This window comes from Molossus molossus, unplaced genomic scaffold, assembly GCF_014108415.1.
Source record: "Molossus molossus isolate mMolMol1 unplaced genomic scaffold, mMolMol1.p scaffold_m16_p_10, whole genome shotgun sequence".
NCBI classification, from domain to species: Eukaryota; Metazoa; Chordata; class Mammalia; order Chiroptera; family Molossidae; genus Molossus; species Molossus molossus.
Window position 1 is genome coordinate 93,271,763 of NW_023425345.1, and position 19,199 is coordinate 93,290,961.

The 19,199-nt window shown below is 47.0% G+C and overlaps 1 protein-coding gene across 1 annotated transcript in view; it reads left to right on the forward strand.

Annotated features, from left to right (window-relative positions):
• Positions 1-600: 600 nt before the first annotated feature.
• B4GALNT3 (beta-1,4-N-acetyl-galactosaminyltransferase 3) overlaps positions 601-19,199 on the forward strand; it is a 99,400-nt gene continuing 80,801 nt past the window's right edge. Inside the window, exon 1 of the mRNA XM_036252446.1 lies at positions 601-1,141. Within this exon, the coding sequence (XP_036108339.1) occupies positions 973-1,141 (169 nt within the window). The 5' untranslated portion in view covers positions 601-972. The remainder of the gene's footprint in view (positions 1,142-19,199) is intronic.

Below are 19,199 nucleotides of genomic sequence, written 5' to 3' on the forward strand. Positions count from 1 at the left end.
TATTTCATCCCAGTCTGGAAAAAGTTAGTTGGGGTTCACCTGGGGGCCATATAACTCTCCAGTGCCTCCCAGAGATGTGGTTGAGGCTGGAAGGGAAGCGTCTTCAAATCCGTCCTGAAAGAGGAAACTAGGGCTGAATTAAGTGGCCATAGCCTAATATCATGTCTACTCTTGTTACCTAAAGTAGAGAGTAGGGTCGATGTAGGCCACGAAAGGCTCTGAGGCCAAAATCTCAAGCATCACCCCAACACGAGCCCCCATCGGAGCTCCGCATCTACCCAGCTTCACTTCTGCTTGGGGAGCAATGCCATGCAGTGCCTAGGAGGTACCTCAGTTTCCTTCAGTAATGCGGAGCCCAGATCATAATCCGCCCCCACCTATACTCCACCCATCTCTAGTCGGCGGGAGCGCCAATTACTAACTAATCCCCTGGCCTCATCTCTTGCTGCCCCAGGAAGGGCAGAGGGACTCTTTCCCTTTCCCAGGGCTCCTCGGGGGCGGGGCCCACCTGCGCCCTGGGGGCGGGGCCTGAGCGGGGGCGGGACAGGTGGGTGAGCTGTAGAGGCCAGACTGGGAGAAAGCCGGAGAGGGAGAGAGGAGAGACGGGTTGGCGCGCACCTAGGGAACCTCCGGGTGGGCAGTGTGTGCGAGCCAGCGAGCCAGCGAGCCAGCGGGTTGGGAGGGAGGCAGCGCGCCTGCGACAGGGAGAGGCGTGGAGAGGAGACCGCGCTCGGAGGACACTCGCGGAGGAGGAGCCGCTCCTGGAGAGACCTGGGGCCGGCGCGCGGCACTCGCGCAGCTGCCCGACCCCTGGCGCGCGGAGCATGAGCCCGCGCCCCGTTGGAGCGCGGCCGGGGGAGACGGCCTCGGCTCAGCCCTGAGACGCTGGGCTGGGGCTGGGACCCCGCGCGCCCGGGGCGCTGGGCCCGGCCGGGGGGCTGGGGCTGGCGGCGGCCCCCCGGGCGCAGCGCCATGGGGAGTCCCCGCGCCGCGCTGCTCCTGCTACTCCTGCTCCCAGTCAAGCTGCTGCGGCGGCGCTTCCGGCTGCTCCTGGTGCTCGCCTTGGTGTCCGTGGGGCTCTGGACTCTTTATTTGGAACTGGTGGCATCGGCCCAGGTCGGCGGGAACCCCCTGAACCGGAGTAAGTAGCACCGGGCGGGAGAGGGCACGGAGGTGGGAAAGGGCAGAACCGCTGGCTCCCGCACAGGGGAGCCTCGCCTCTCGTCTTCAGACCCGATTTTGAACTCGTTTTCGTCTCCAGGTGCTCGGCGCCGCCCCGCTGCCTAGTCGCGGAGGAAGGGCCGACCCCGGGCCTGGCCACCCGCTACCCCGGGTCGGGGCATCCTCGGGGCTGCTTGCTTCTCCCCTCGGAGGGCGGCGGGAAGAGAGGCTTCCCACCCGCCCCGTGGAAGTGCTGGCTGAGACTTAGGGTACTTCCAGCGGCGCGAGGCATGCAGTCCCCCAGGAGGAGACACGCGCAGTCCACGCGCGGGCTGTAGATCTGTGTCGGGGATGCCCTCGGCCGTCCTCACCGAGGCCGCGCGCTCTAGTCTGCGCGGCCCAAACTTTGCTTATCGCCTTCTCTAGGGCTGGCTCCATTTCCTCTGCTGGTGCGTTTTCTGCGGTGCTTTATTTTAACAATCTCTCTTAGAGCCACCTCTCCTACCCGCTTCCCATACGCCACGCCACTCCCCTCCCCTCCCAGCCCCTTCCTCTTCCTCCAGGTCTCCTGTCTTCTCATTGAGCCGGCCCCTCTCCTAGCCTGGCCATCCTAAACTAGTTATTTGAAATGAAACCCTCCTTGGGAACTCTACGGACTTTACCAAACTCCCAGACCCCGCTCAAGGAAACAATGGACAGCACAATGGACCACTTAATGCCTTCTAACTTAGCCAAAGCTACTTTTTCTGTTCCTCAGTTTCCTCCTAAGAAGATGGAGAGGGGATGGCCTCTCTCTCTCCCTCTCCAAGGTGATTCTCTTTACTTCAATAGGCATGGGTATCCAAGGTGATTTTCAGTTTTCTATTCATGGAACTAACAAGTAAAACTCTGAAAGTGTCAGGCAGTGTAAAAGGTCAATGTAATAACTGGAAGGAGTGGAGGAAAGGAAACCTGTAGTTTCCTTTCCAAGCCCAAGGGGCAGAGAAGTTCATTGTTCTAGCACATCTTCTCCCATGCCTGCACTTTCCCCTCTTAGGAAACTGAAGGAATGCCTGATGAAATTACTGGTGAGAAAATTCTCTGATATGTCCTTGCGTCAGCTGCTTTGCCCAGAGTTGGGTGTGGTGCTTTGTCTCCTGTAGCCAAGTAGAGGGAATCACTAGGGTCAGTAATTGAGCTGGTTCAGGGTAGAGATAATGTCTATGGTGGAATCTCTCACTGTATGGCAGCTGAAATAATTCTGTTTGTGAGTTGGAAAACTGGGGTTTCTGTCCTGGTTCTGTAACTAATTAGTCGGGGAATCAAGGGGAAAATGGCAGCATCTCAGGTAGAAGGAGGAAGTTGGACCAAATGATCTCCAAGGTTTCTTTCAGTCTCCTTGTTACTAAGGTTACATGATCTCCCCTTCTTGATCATTCCCAGGGCCAGAGAGCTCAGCACATCATGAGGAAGGCAGTTCCACAGCTCTAAGTTGGAGAGTTCTTCCTTCTGATGACCCATCTGCCTTCCCACAGCTAGTTCTTCCCTCCCTGGAGCCTTGTTTTTCCTTCTGAAAGACAGTGAATCCTACCCTTCCATACCCTTCATAGTGCCAAGTGGATGAGTCCAGCTGGAGTGTGTGCAGGTGGGAGGCCCTGGGAAGGGTCTTCCTTCTTTTCTCCTTGGGCCACCTCGTCTCAATTTTATTAATGTGGTGGCCAGTGGGATCCTCTGCACAAATTAAAAACAGAGGAAGGCAGTTGTTTTGTGCCCCTTCTTCCTCCCCACCCCCCCACCCCCCAACACATACTTTTATCTCAAGCATGCTTTCTTCTCTGAGACCAGAAGCAGTTGCCATAAACAGAATCTCACACTCTGTCTCCTCTGGCTGTCTCATCCTTAGCCATCAATTCTTGGGTCTGTTTGATTTCCCTTCTAGATGAATTTTAACTCGGACTGGGTTTCCTTATTCTTTGTTTCCTTTTCCAAACTGACTCTTCTCCAGAAAAATGTCCCCAGCTTCCTATTCCAGAATTGGCTTTCTTCTCTTTAACCATCATTTTGTTTTTTTAATTTTTTTTTGTTTTATCCTCACCCGAGGATATTTTTCCATTGATTTTTAGACAGAGTGGAAGGGGGATGGGGGAGAGAAACTGCGATATGAGAGAGACACTTGATTGGTTGCCTCCCACATTACCCTGACCTAGGCCAGGGATCAAATCTGCAGACCAGTACCTGCTCTTGACTCTTTGGTCCACAGGCTGACTAACCACTGAGCCAAACTGGCCAGGGCACCTTATTGTTTTTTTTTTAAATCCTCACCCGAGGATATTTTTCCATTTATCTTCAGATAGAGTGGGGGGGGGGGGAGACACATCAACGTGAGACACATCGACTGGTTGCCTCTTGCATGATCCCGACCAGGGCCGGGGACCGAACCACAACTGAGGTACGGTGCCCTTGACTGGAATCAAACCTGAGAGTCTTTGGTTCATGGGCCGACACTCTAACCACTGAGAAAACCGGCCAGGGCTTAACTGTCATTTTTAATGAGAGTCCAAGCATGGACACTGATGGATCACTTAGAACCCTGAAACCCATCTGCTCTACAGGGTGGCTTTTCACCCTGGCCATCCCATTATGTTCTACTTTTTCCCTGGTTTCCTTTTGGAATGAGATTTAGACAGTGGCTGTGGTTTCTGGCTCCTTGTCTTCCATCCTTATTTGTTTGTAAGAAGCCCAGACATTTTGTATCAAAGTCCTCTTGTCCTTATAGGGCTTACTCTCAGCTCAGAGCTATTTCTCTGAAGGGAGAACAGAGGAGGAGGAATTAGGAAGTAGAGAGGTAGCAAGGGGGTGGCCAGCATATTCCCTCCTCTACACCCTGGCAAATCCACAGCAACTAGGGTAGTAAGATGTCCCCTCCCAGGGCTGTACCCGTGGCCTTGTCCACAGCAACTGGAGTCCCATCTTGGCTTTGCTCCCAACGAGCCATCCTGCCTCCTCCCTCTAGCAGTCCCTGCCAGCTCACTCCACCACCAGCTTTCCTGTCATCTGGAAGGCCACCCTTCATTAAAGAACCTTTCATTTGCCTGTCCCTGTGTGGCTGGTACATCCATCTGGTGCTGGAAGAAATACATGGAGAGGTGGCAGTCACAAACTCTAGAGTGGTGAAGTAATGACAGGGAGCAGGCTTTCTGCTTCATCTTTATGGAGTAGCTCAGCGGTTTAAGATATGGATGATGTGCAGTTTGGGCTCCACATGTTAAAAAAAGATACAACCACAACTGGAGTAACTTCAGAGAAAAACAACCAAAATCATTAATGGATAGAAAATGGGTCCCTTGGACAAAATAATTAGAGCTGTTCACTCACTCATTTAAACAAATGTTTATTTGGCACATACCTTGAGCAAGGCATTGTGCGATGTCACTTAGATGTAATGATGACTAAGGTTATAGTTTCTGCCCTCTCAACGGCTTTTTCTAGGGGAGGAGTTTGGGTACACATGTCAAAAGAATTATAATATGAAACAGTCTTTAAGTTTTACAGATGTAGAATCTAGATGTTGCTGTGACACTTCTGGTAATGGGACACAGCTCTTTCAACTAATTTTATGGAAATGGTGACATTTCAGGAGATCTTGAGCTGGTAAGATTTTAGCGGACATGGAAAGAGAAGGTTGTTCAGTCAGAAAGAGCAGTGTAAGCGAAGACTCAGAGACAGGGGAAGTCGGTGTTTGGGAATGTTGAGACTCTGGTTTGGTGCAGCAAAGGGTATGAAGGAGAATATGGAATCGTGCTGTATTATGAAAGAATTTGAGTAACAACCTTAAAAAATAACATTTGTAGCCCTGGCAGGTTTGGCTCAGCATCGGCCGGTGGACCGAAGGGTTGTGGGTTCAATTCACGGTCAGAGACACATACCTGGGTTGCAGGTTCGATTCCCGGCCCTGGTCTGGGTCATAGGTTCAATCCCTGGCCCTGGGTCATGCAGGAAGCAACCAATGGTGTCTCTCCCTCTCTCTCTCTCTCTCTCTCTCTCCTTTTCCCCGCTCTCTCTCTCCCTTCCACTTTATCTGAAATCAATGGAAAAACATCTTAGGGTGAGGATTAACAACAACAACAAAAAAGAAAGGCATTTATAGATAAAAGCAGTTGACTGTTTTAAAGTAGGGTAGCCATATGGAATGGAACAGGCAAGGGTAACAGTAAAACAACTTAACAATACTTTGTTAGGGATGGTGGTGCCTGAACAGAGTACTGAAGGTCTCTTGCTGTGGTTGGCATTAGCCTGTTAGCTGCTGAGTCATAAAGCTCTCCTGGGGACAGGTCAGGGTGGTAGTGGGGCATTCAGAGGGTCTGGGGTAGTTAGTCACTGTATATACTTATGTACATGTTCATAAGTATTTCAGTATTTTGATAACTGGTACAGCTATACCAGTGTGTACCAGCTGAAAAGCAGCCCTGGGAACAGACTATTATTGGAAGTTAAAGACTCTCCATTCTGGCAGGTTTTAACGAGTTATACCCATTTGTTCAGATTGAGTTAGCTAAGTCCTGCCTGCGGGGAGTGGTCTGGACTAAAATGGTTTCTAGGTTCTTTACTCTATAATTGACCTGCTGGGACCAACTTGGTGCTGGAGCCCAGACATCGAGTTTGGGCACAAAGCCAGGGTGGAATGACCCCGTGCACCAGCCTCTTTCTGGGTCTGGCATTTAAGGGCCAGGTTTACCTGATGAACCCCAAAGTGTTCTCAAGCTCAGGAATTAATCGGCTTTCACTGTCTTCAATCTATAACACATTTTTCTAGTTGGCTTTTGTGATTTCTAATTGACTTTGAGTGGGCTGGGGAGCCACACCCACAGATGTCAGGCAGACACTTCAGCTCCTGGGATCGCCCCAGCCATTCCCCTTTGGAAAGGATACAAACCCTCCAGTAACAGAGGTACCTTGGGGCAGAACAGTAATCTGAGCTGCAGGCAGGGAGAGGGGGAGAAACAAATGAGACAGATGTGTGGGCAGAACAGGGGTGGTGCAGCTTAGTGTTGAAACTCAGAGCGCAGGCGAGTGCAGAAAGGAAGTACAACTGGTTCACATGTGCCTTGTGGCCGAGGACTCTGTTTCTCGCTGCCCTGGCTGGGTTGGTCCTCTTTCCCATGCAGGGACCCTCTGGCTCCTGTTCTTGTGTCCTATTTACCTGTCTTTGTGCCACCATTCTGGTTACGCAGCTTCTGTGTGTAACTTCAAATTAGTATTCAAATCTGGTCACATACTAGGCACTCAAATAAATACCTTCTGGTTATGGATGGAAGAGCTCAGAATTTCTGAGCACGTTTCCATTGGCAGATACTTTGTTTACCAGTGACCAATCTAAGAATAGACCCTAGGAATTGTTGTTCCTGGTACATATAAACAATAGCCTTTAAACACAAATGCAGCCCAGCTGGTGTGGCTCAGTGGTTGAGTGTCGACCCATGCACCAAGAGGTTGCCAGTTCGATTCCTGGTCAGGGCACATGCTCAGGTTGTGGGCCCTATCCCCAGTGGGGGGCATGCAGGAGGCGGCCAATCAATGTTCTCTCTCATCCATGTTTCTATCTTTCTCTCCCTCTCCCCTCCTCTCTGTCTAAAATCAATTAAGAAAAAAAAAAAGTAAACACAAATGCAAAGGATAATAAGAATTAAGCTATCAATGCTTTTTTTTTTTAATCATCACCTGAGGACATTTTTTCACTTTTTGTTCAGATAGAGTGGGAGGGAGAGAGAGAAAGAGAGAGAGAGAGAGAGAGAAACACTGATGTGAAAGGGACACATTGAGTGGTCGCCACCCTACGACCCAACCAGGGCTGGGGACAAACTGCAACTGAGATACATGCCCTTAGCGGGAACCGAACCCAGGTCTCTCTGGACTGTAGGCCGACATTCTAACTGCTGAGCCAAACCGGCCAGGTCTATCAATGCTTTTTTATTATAAATGTGTTTTCTTCGGACCTACCATTGTGTACCAGGGATGCAGACATGGTGTTTCCTTTCCCTGGTCTCTTCATTCCCTGTTCCCACGTAGCCAGCAGAATTGTAGCCACATAGCTGCTCTCTATCCTACCCACCACCCAGGGAGGGCCCTTCAATCTGAGTTGAGGCCCCATTCACCTGCTGGGTGGTGCCGGACTGCTTGCTGCTTCCTGTGCTGGGAGTTGTTCAGGCGCACTCTGTGGTTCTAATTGCTTTGCAGCACAAGGTCTTCTGAAGCAACCTCTTCTGTGCTGGTTTTAGGAGCTGCTGGTAGTTGCACTGCAGTAATTTTCCAGGCCACGGAGCCTGGTCTTGCCCTCTGGTGCCGAGCTTTATGGAGCAGAGCAGCATAGCCGCCATAGCAGAGTTTGCTTTGGAACGGGGCCTAGAGGCTGTTCTTAGAGTTGGCCGCTCACTGTCTAGTTCTCTACCAAGTTCCACTAGTCTCAAAATCTACCCTTTTATTTTCCATGAGCACTTTTCCTTATATCCAAGGGTAATGAGGTCTAAACTAGGCCAACCAAACATTTTGTGCTTTCAGACAATCCTTCTTTGACCCTGTGATCCACAGTTAATAGATTTATATGTTATGTGATATTAAAAAACACTACTGGAAGAGGTGAGAATAGTTAGGAAAGAGTATTTAAAGGGCGTTGGGCCTGGCCGGTTTAGCTCAGCGGTTAGAGCGTTGGCCTGCGGTCCTGAGAGACCTGGGTTCAGTTCCCGCTAAGGGTGCGTACCTCGGTTGCAGTTTGTCCCTGGCCCTGGTTGGCAGCCACTCGATGTGTTCCTTTCACGTCGATGTTTCTTTCTCTCTCTCTCTCTCTCTCTCTCTCTCCCTCCCACTCTATCTGAATAAAAAATGGAAAAATCCTCGAGTGAGGATTTAAAAAAAAAAAAAGGGCGTTGGGCTGAATATGTTATATATTCTGAGCAAAGCATGATGGATAGATCTTTAAATTTTTACAGACTCTTAGGTTCTAACAAGTGCTGCGTTCAGTGTTAGAAGTATCCACAAGACAAGCAAGAATGAGTATTATTTTTACCTTGTAATATTTATTTATTTATTTATTTATTTATTTATTTATTTATTTATTTTTTATCCTCACCTGAGGACATTTTTCCATTTTTTGTTCAGATAGAGTGGGAAGGAGAGAGAGGAAGAGAGAGAGAAACATCGATGTGAAAGGGACACATCAAGTGGCTGCCACCCGCACAGCCAACCAGGGCTGGGGACTAACTGCAATTGAGGTACGTGCCTTTAGCGGGAACCGAACCCCAGTCTCTCTGGACTGCAGGCCAATGCTCTAACTGCTGAGCCAAATCGGCCAGGGCTGTAATTTATTTCTGTTAAGTATATTTCTGTTGGTTTTTTAGAGAGAGGGGGAAGGAGAGAGAGAAATATCAATGTGAAAGAGAAACACCAATCATATCCCCCCCCCCCCCCCCGGGGATCTAGCCTGAAACCCAGAGATGTGCCCTGACCAGGAATTGAACTGGGGCCTTTCAGTCCATGGGACGCTCAATCCACTGAGCCACACTGACTGGGATTTTTTTTTTCCTTTATTGATTTAAGAGACAGAGGAAGGGAGAGGAGGGAGAGAGAGATGGAAACATCAATGAGAGAGAACTTCGATTGGTTGCCTCCTGCATGTCCCCCATTGGGGATCAGACCCACAACCTGGGCATGTGCCCTGACCAGCAATCAAACTGGCGACTTCTTGGTGCATGGGTCGACGCTCAACCACTGAGCCACATTGGCTGGACTAAAAATTTCTTAACTATGAACCAGTTTTTTAGAAAAGGATGCAAATTGCCCTTGTGGTTCCTGGTTGTGTGTATGTGTGTGTGTGTTTAACTTTTCATTTAGTATCTTATATGTACAGAAAAGTGCACATATAAGTGTACAGCTTGATGAATTTCCACAAAATGAACATACTTGTGTAATGAACACCCTGTTGAGGAAACAGAACATTACGAGCCCCAGCAGCCCCCTGTGCCCCTTTCAGTCACACCACAGCATAGATGTACTAACTTAGGAAGTGGCCGAGGAAGACCGGCCCCTGTGAACTTGTCCATTAGAGCTGCTGCAAGGATGGGTCTGAGAAACTCTGCTCCCTCTGTGTGTGAGAACCCTCCCAAAATATTACAAATAGCTGGCTCCTTTTGAACAATTTGTTTTAATTTTTATTGACTGTGTAAGTTGTGACACCACTCAGGCTACTCTCTTCGTGTTGGGCATTAGAAAGCTTCAAAGTTCAATTTATGGTGCATCTGGGGAAAAGTGTAAAAGTTTTTTTTTTTCTTTCCCATTTTTTGCTCAGATAAAGTGGGAGGGAGGGAGGGAGGGGGAGAGAGAGAGAGAGAGAGAGAGAGAGAAACTTCGACGAGAGAGAGAGAAACATCGAAGTGAAAGAGACACATCGAGTGGCTGCCACCCGCACGATCAACCAGGGCCGGGGACCAACTGCAACCGAGGCACGCGCCCTTAGCGGGAATTGAACCCGGGTCTCTCTGGACCGCAGGCTGATGCTCTAACCACTGAGCAAAACCGGCCAGGGCAAAAAGTGTAAAAGATTTTAAGATCTGCATTTTGGTATCAATTTTATGCCTATACCTTTATTTTTCACTGCCCTCCCCCCAAAAAAAACTACTTCTAGTTTATGTCATCTTATATTCTATGGTCCTTGTAAGCCACTTTAATTTTTTTTTTTTTTACCAAACCAAGGCATAAAATAAATCAGTAAAAGCGCTGTGGTATGCATAAAAGTATGAAGAAGAAATTCATAGTCCCACTATGCTGACCAGAGACTGTTGGAAAAAAAGAAAAAGAAAAAAAGGATTATAAGCAGTGATAACCAGATGCTGGATTCTGAAATACCTTAAACAAGAATTCTACAATATAAAAAAAAAAGCTTAAAAATTATTTGCGTGTATGTGTGTGTGTCTTTAATTTATTTAGGTATTGAAAAATTGAATGACATTCAAAAATAAATTTCCACCTTCTTATGTGTGAAACGAATATCAAAAGCTTGGAATTTACTGACAGATGTTGGGGCCTGAGCCACCTTTATTTTAAACAATGACGTAAATGCAGGGAAAATTCAATAAACTTTGGGGCACCCCTGACAGTACTGATGAAACAACCCAGGCGATTGGCCAGGAAGACCAGGAAGCTCAAGCTTGTCATGTGGACTCCTATCCACTGAGGCTCATGGGGACACCGTGGCTACCGCCCAGCTTGTGGCTTACAGATGCATAAAGTCATAAACAGAGATCCAGGCCCATTACTAACAGATGAGAAAACAAGTGCAAGAAAGAGGTGTTACCTGCGTCCTCTACCCATTTCTTTTCAACTGTTTTGTGGTGTGGAGCAGAGACCAAGCTTGTGTCCCACTCCATAGCAGGTAGAATTGTGCTTTATGGTATCAGGACCCAGGAGGAGGGCCTAAGGATGGGAACGGGGGAAAGAAAGGTGGGGTGGGAATGGAGAAATGACATAGTGGGCAGACCAACAATTTTATATCTAAATACCCAAGAAATTGAGTGATGTGTATTTTTCAATTTTTATTTACTTTGCAAATCTTGAATGACTGCAGAAGTGATTATTTTTATATTTTTATTTTTTTAATCCACACCCAAGGACATATTTCCAGTTTTGTTCAGATAGAGTGGGAGGGAGGGAGAGGAAGAGAGAGGGGGGGGAGGGAGGGAGGGAGAGAGAGAGAGAGAGAGAGAGAAACATCAACATGAAAGGGACATATTGAGTGGCTGCCTCCTGCATGACCCCAACCAGGGCCAGCGATGAATCGTAACCGAGGTTCATGTCCTTGACTGGAATCGAACTTGTGACTCATTGGTCCGCGGGCTGACGCTCTAACCACTGAGCCAAACCGGCCAGGGAGAAGTGATTCATTTTAAAACAAACTAAAATGTTCATGGAGCATTTACTTTTCTTTTTCTTTATTGATTTTAGAGAGAGAGGAAGGGAGAGGGAGTGGGAGAGGGAGATAGAAACATTGATGAGAGAGAACATCGATTGGCCACCTCCTGCATGCCCCCCACTGGGGATTTGGCCCACAACCTGGGCGTGTGCCCTGACTGGGAATTGAACCAGCGCCCTCTTGGTGCATAGGTCGACGCTCAACCACTGAGCCACACCAGTCGGACGAGCATTTACGTTTTTATGGAGAACTAAGTGAGATAAAAAGCACTGATGGCTGCTGGAAAAAATTAAGGAATTTGAAGACAGGGCAGGGTTCAAATCTGAGCTCTATTACTTACCAGTCAGGACTCTGTATAAGGTACTTCCTCCTTTTCAAGCCTCGGGTGCTTCATCTGGGTAACAGGGCTCTAATGCCTTCTCTGTAGAGCCTTTCTTATAACTAAATAAGATTTAGTGAGTCTACCACATGTTAGGTGCCCAGTTAGATTTAACATAAGAGGAGCATACATTAGGAGCTCAGTGAATGCTGGTAGAATTAGAGAATGGCTGTGCAGGCAGGAGTGGATAGATACGTTTATCAGCTACCCTTTTGCCAGTGCTGCTTCAGTTTCTCAGTCCAAGACCCCGCTGCGACCAGTTCCTCAGCAGTCTCCGGGCCACCCATGGCCAGCACCTGACACCAAGTACACATTCTTTAACCACCCTTCTGTCCTGGATGTTCAGCCCTGCCTCCATCCTTCCTTTCGGATCCCAGGCAAATATTTGCACTGGGGAGGGACGGGGTAGGTTAGAAGGCAAGGATTTTGCGGAGAGTGAGAGATGTTTGGGGATGTTCCAGGTCACAGAAGCTCAGCAGTTGGGAAAAGCTAGCCTGTCCCTCGGCGGCATGTGTCAGTACTCTGAGGATTCCTGCCTGGGACTGGAAGGCAGGAACACTGGCGGGTGGCTCAGTTTCAGTTCTGCCTTTGTGATGGACTTAGGGAGGATTCTTGGGCAGGGCCCTTTTCTTTAGAGGGCTTCAGTTTCCTAACCTTTGGAATGGGATGCCTCTTTCAGGGCTAGGTTCGGAACCTCTCCAGGGTCACAATGGGCCAAGAAGACAGTCAGTCTTTGACATTTTGGCCCTGGTCTTTCAAGACTCAGTTGCCTGAATTAAGAGGTGGCAGCCATCCCAGTGCTTCTGGCTACTTGGTCTCCAAGGTCATCTCACAACATGGTCTCCATACAAGCAGTTGCCTCAAAGATTAAAGGCCTCTCCGCTGAGATCTTCTTACAAATCCTCTGATCCACTCCTTTCCACCCTGCCTGCCAACCCAGGGTTCAAATGGAGGCATGCAGGCCTGTGCACATACGCACCCTCTCTCAGCCCTCCCTCCCCACCAGCTGATCTCCTCACTCTGCTCAGCGCCACCTCTGAGTCAGAGACTTGCGGGCAAGGAGGACATTGAGGATTTCCTCATGAACCAGGGACAACGTCTTTTAAAAAACTTTTTTTAAATCCTCATTCAAGGACATTTTTTTTGCATTTATCTTCAGGTAGAGTGGGAGGGAGAGAGGGGGAGAGAGAGAGAAACATCGATGTGAAAGAGACACATCGAGTAGTTGCCACCCACACGACCCCAACCGGGGCTGGGGACAAACTGCAACAGAGATACGTGCCCTTAGCGGGAACCGGACCCAGGACTCTCTGGTCCGTGGGCCGACACTCTATTTGCTGAGCCAAACCGGCCAGGGCACAAAGTCTTAATGTATATTCTCAGTTCTTGGTTTTCTTTTCTATTTCAGCCGAGTTGAGGGCGGGAGGAAAGGGACAGGAGGAGGAGGGGCCCATCGCAGGTGGACTTCCAGCAGCAGAGGCGGGGACATTGCACAGGCACAAAGAAACAGGAAGACATTTGAGGGAGAAATGGAGGGAGAGACATCTACCCCATTTTTTCATTTGATTCAATGACTAGTTTTCAAATATAAGTTTTATTTGGCTCTATTTCAAATTTGGTTCTTTTAAAAATACCGTATTAGTCTTTTGTTTTTAATAATTTAAAACACAGTTGTTTGATCTAATCTATTATATAAAGTTTGTCAGTTGCCCCTAACTAAGGGGCTGCCGAAGTGTTAGCGTCTGCTTGCTGTTCTGACACTCACAACGTCATTCCTTTGGCCCCTGGAGATTTCCCTTACATTGTGGAGAGGTTAATTATGTAAATAAAGAGAAGTTTGACATATTTTATCCACCACTGCTTTGTATTTTGCTGTAGTTCCCAAAAGGAATTCCTTTCGCTTGATTTTTTTTTCTTCTTTTCTTTATTACCCGAGGACATTTTTTGCATTTATCTTCAGATAGAGCGGGAGGGAGAGAGGGAGGAAAAGAGAGAGAGAGAGAGAAACATCGATGTGAGAGAGACACATTGACTGGTTGCCACACACACGACCCCAACTGGGATCAGGGACAAACTGCAACGAGGTACGTGCCCTTAACGGGAACCAAACATGGGACTCTTTGGTCCGCAGGCTGACGCTCTAACCCCTGAGCCAAACCGGCCAGGGCTTGCTTGAATTTTTAAGGCCTCCTCCAGCTCCAGTAGTCTATGATTATTGGTGTGTGTGTGTGTGTGTGTGTGTGTGTGTGTGTGTGATCAAAGGTGAATATTTCCACTGGAGGAATATAGCAGAAGCTAAGTAAAAGTTTAGGGAACACAAATCCTATCGTGCAGAGGCTCCCACGGTATGAAGGAGATGAGGTTGAAAAGGTGGTTGTGACATGATTGGAGTGTCGAGTGCCAAGCTGCTGAGTGTGGACTTGGTAGAGAGCAACAGAAACATTTTAGAGCAGGGGTTGGATATGGTAGAAGGGAGTGTTTTCTTATATCCATCCACTGATTCATATTTTAATTCTTCAAACATTTATTGAACACCTTTTATGTCCTAGGAATTATGACCATAGGTAGATTAAGCTTTTGGAAGTTTGCAAGATGGCTTGGAGATAGAGAGGCCACTCAGGTGGTTCTCACAGTGACCTAAGGTGTGGGTGATGAGGGCCTAGCTGAGAAGGGTGACAAGAAAGTTGAGAGCTATCAAAGGCAAGTGACAGAATTTGGCGATAGAGTTTATGCAGAAGGCGAAAGAAGACTCAATTCTGGGTTTCACACATGGTTCCCTGGCTACATTCTGCCATGACCATTTTAATTAAAGGCTGTTTTGCACAACAAGCATCTCAAAAATGTTTTCAGGAGAAAACAAGTGCCGTCATTTCTCCTTACACTTTTCTTTCTGGGACTTGGATACCGAGGCACTAGGAGACAGTCAGTCAGTACATCCTTACTGAGCACTCAGATGTTGCCAGCAATGTTGTAGGGATTAGGGACATAGAAGGGAGCCAGAAATGTAAAGGCTGTACTTTCACAGAGCTTACATTTCACGAGGAAAAGACACATAAACACATAAAAATAGATAAGAATTCCAGATGGTGATGATTTTTTGGAAGAAAATGAAATATGGTAATGGCACAAAGTTTCTGGATGGAGAGGTAAGAGAAAAGACTGGCTTGGAGAGTAAGGGGTCTCTGTAATTTAGGGATAAAGGACATGGTTAGGGATTCAGTACTGACTGAGTGTCGGGATTACAAGTGCCTCAGGAATTCAGAGAATGGGGGCTGGGTAGAAAGGAAAGAAATGGAGAACCGGGTCATTGCTCATATCAGGATGTGCTTCTTCCTACCGCCTCCCGTTGTCCTGAAAACAGTGTCCTCCTTCACCTCCCTGGCAGGAACAGAGCCAGCCTCAACTCCACTGGGAGTACCAAAGAAAGAGGTGCTGCCAGAGGCTCTGTCTGGGCCTGGGAAACGGTAAGGCTGGTTGTTTTCCTCATTACAAACTTGGATCTCAGCGCCAGGTTGGGGTGAGAGGGTGTCCTACTGACAGCCCAGCTGAAATGAACTCTGCTCTCCTTTTCCCTCTCTGCATTTTTTGGGTACCTCCATTAGTGCACTTATCAAAGTCTGCCTTGCACCAGAGTTATTTGTGTCTGTGTTTGTCTTCTCTCGTGAGACTGTGAATTGCTACAATGCTGGACCTGGGCATTTTTCCCCTTTTATCATCCTGGTGCAGGGACTCTTTAACTTTTGTGGCTTATATGTATGTATAGAATCTGATGAAGAAACTGTGGACTCTCTCCCCAGAAATTTGCTTGCCCCCTTATGTATTTTGCATACTTTTTTGGGGAGGTTCACGGGCCCCTGCCACTTCCCCATGGATCCTGAGTCAAGAACTCTGCCTAAGTGCTTTGCCCAATACCTGTTACATGGTAAGTTCTCAGTTTGACTTAAGGGCATCCTCCCCATTAAATCCCTTTACTCTAGTTGTAGGGCACAAATGTTAGGTGCGAGAAAGACAGCCAGGAAGCAGTCCCTTTGCTGGGAGATGCAGAAGAGTGTATTTAAACTCTAGAAGTAACCATCCAGAAAGCAATGGCTTCATTTCACCCTCACTTGTCCCTGGAGAACCTGAGTTGGGGTCTGCCTACCTTGGACTAGTCTTCTCTCAGGTTCTTGAATGCTGCCTTCCAGTGTCATGATACTCCTTTTGCTTGCCTTTCAAAACTCTGCCCATCATCCCATCTCTTCTCTGAAGCCTTCTTCCGTGATTTCAGTCCCAGCTGACCTCACTCTTTGGAAGTTTTGTTGCACTTCAGTGATCTGACACTCACAGTTGATATTTTCTTTGATTATCTTTTAGATATTTTCTTTTATTTCTACTTCATCTGGGTCAGTCTTGTGTACTCCAACAAGGTTGTTTAGATAAGCCAAAGATAGCTCTGAAGTATTGGTCATGGCCCTCTGCTTCCCACAAGCATTGCTGGCGTGCTTGGGAAAGGCAGGTGGTTAACCTTGAACGGAGCCTGCACAGCCTTCACGGTGCCCACCTTCCTCCGTAGGAGCAGCATCCTTTCTGCCTTAACGTCTGAGGTTGCCGTTGTGTCCTCCATTCCATCTGCTAGTGCCTTTACTCTTCCTTTTCTTCCTTCATCATAGCATACTTGTCAAGGGCGAGTCTCTGAAGTCAGACTACCTGAGTTCGAATCCCAGCCCCAGTATTAAGTAAGCTGTGCCTTCATCAGCAGATCCCTGGGCCTTAGTATGCCTCACTTCCTTATCTGTAAAATGGAAATATTAATAGTACCTCCCTCACTGAGTGTTTGTTGTGACAAGTAAGTGAAATAATGCATCTATAGGACTTAGAACAGTTCCTGATACGTAATGTTTAATGAGTATTAGTTGCTATTATTGTTTATTATCATTTAACCAGCTCTCAGAGCCCCCTTTTCTCTCTTTGACTGGATTTGGATATTGCCTTCCATAAAGAATCCTAGGACGAGAATGGATCTCAGAAGTTTTAAAAATCTAAGATGGAAAATACCTGCATTTCCTATTCCAGGCCAATGGCTGACATCACCAATAGAACTGAGCCCAGATGCAGTCTCAGTCTTTCTCAAATAGCTCGCCTTGCAGTCACGACAAATTGATTTGAGTTGCCTCTTAAAAGACATTGAGCCCAGGCCAGTTTGGCTCAGCAGTTAGAGGGTTAGAGCGTCGGCCTGCAGACCAAAGAGTCCCAGGTTTGATTCCGGCCAAGGGCACGTACCTCGGTTGTGGTTAGTCCCCGGCCCCATTTGGGGTTGTACAGGTGGCAAGCAATCAATGTGTCTCTCTCACAGTGATGTTTTTCTCTCTCTCTCTCTCCCTCCCCCCTCCCACTCTGTCTGAAGATAAATGTAAAAAACAAAAAAGGACATTAAAATACATCTCTTTGCTCAACCTCCTGATTTTTTTTTTTAAATCCTCACCTGAGGACATTTTTCTCCATTTTTTGTTCAGAGAGAGTGGGAGGGAGAGAGAGGAAGAAGAAAGAGAGAGAAACATCGACGTGAAAGGGACACATCGAGTGGCTGCCAGGACAAACTGCAACCAAGGTACATGCCCTTAGCGGGAACCGAACCGCAGGCCGACACTCTAACCGTTGAGCCAAACCGGCCAGGGCTCAATCTCCTGATTTTACCAATGAAGAATGTAAGAGAGTTTTAACAGCCTGCCTCGGGATGCTGTGGCAGTGCTCTGTTCAGCACGCCGCACCACTAGCCATTCTGCCGTTGCTCATTCCTTTCTTATTGGCTAAGAATGCTCCTTTTAATGTCTGAGTTTCATGAGCCCCCCCCCCCCCTTTTTTTTTTTACTCATTCAAGCAATCTGACATGCATATAACCTGTTTGTAAGTTTATTTATGTTTCTTGCCAGTAAGCTGGCTGAAATTATTGCCACCTAGCTGGGGGTGGGTCATGTGCCCAACTCAGCTGCTATTGGGGGGTGATCTGTGGGTTTTCTGAAATTTCTCCAGTGACACGCTCTATTGATATGGATGGATGAGGGTTACTTGCAAAAGAACTTCTTGTTGATATTAAATTCTACATTGCAAAGGGCAGGCCAACACTTGACATTTCTCATCTAACAGGTCCCTTTGTTCCTTTCTCTGTCCCATCCCCAGAACAGAGCCCATACTGCTAAAGAAGTGTTGAACTTCTTTTTATTTGGGGGGAGGGGTTGGCTTAAACAATAGAAATTTGTTCTCTCACAATTAAGGAGGCTGAATTCCAAGATCAAGGTGGACAGATCTAGTTTCTCCTGAGGCCTATCTCCTTGGCCTGTAGGTGACCCTTGTCTTCATAGGTGTGTCCCTCTGTTTCTAGAGCTTCTTTTGAAAAACAAAGGAGAAGTGGAATTACGATTTCTTCTCTTACCTCCTTGAGTTGAGGAGGAATGGGGAATAGGAGTAAATGAAGTTGATTTTAAACCAGAAGCGTCTTGGAACTCAGGAGTCATGACACCCTTTGGTAGAAAAGTACATTTTTAAGAAAACTGTTGTCTTCTCTTTTATTCTCATCTCTGTAGAAAGATGCAAGTGAGTGAGATCTGGTATTTTCATAATCCTAGTCCCAGTCAGCAAATGGAAGTCCCTTGCTGGTTATTCTACGTAGGGGGTAATAGATGAAAGGGATGGCAAACTGAAGGAAAAAATGCAGAGGTAACAATAAGGGGCTTCAGAACATGCTTGTAAGAGTACAGAGAGGAGGTGAAAAAAATAATATTCAAGCATGTTGAGTATGAACTGAACTTTGCTCTGATGCATACAAATCAGAAAATATTTGTATAAGGAACATGCTACAATGGTGACATTTTAATTGAATATATATATTTTTTTACCCATCCAAGCAATATGACATGCATATAACCTGTTTGTAAGTGTTTTTATGTTTCTTGCCACTAAGCTGGCTGAAATACAACCTGTCTGTTATGGAAGCAAGAACTATTAAATTGGCCAGTTTGGCTCAGCAGTTAGAGTGTCGGCCCCCAGACCAAAGAGTGGCGGGTTCGATTCTGGTCAAGGGCATGTACCTCGGTTCATCCCCAGCCCTGGTTGGGGTGGTGTTAGAGGCAACCAATCAATGTGAGAGAGACACATCGATGTTTCTCTCTCTCTCTCCCCTCTCTCCCTCCCTATCTGAAAATCAATGGAAAATATTCTCAGGTGAGGATTAAAAAAAAACTTATTAAACTGAAAGTTTGTATTTACCACTTTGAAAAAGAAAGCATGTGCACAGGCTGCCTAAGGTATTTTTTGATACAAAAATTAGGGAGGTTCGATTTTTGGGAAATGGAAATATAATATTTTTAAGGAAACACTTAGGAACTATTTTAAGAATCCCATACAAATCTCAAGTCATTTTCTGTTAGTTAAGCAAGATAAACACATATTGTAAATAACTTGGTTGGCTCAAAATGATTATACTTGATATATTTAGAAATTGGAAGGCCTGAGAGGCAGAAAAAAAAAAAAAATCCATAGTTGTTTCTTCTAAAACCAAGGGAAAAAAATCCACAAGAAAGAGTTGTTTTTCTATATTTTTCTGCTCCTTTATATCTCCAGGAAGGTTGGAAAGTTCCAGGGTAGTAAACACTTCCCTTGGCTGGCCGGGTTTTCGTGAGCCAATCATGTGAGGGAAGGAGTGGAAGGCGAGGGAGAACAATAGAACCTTGTTTCCACATGGATCCT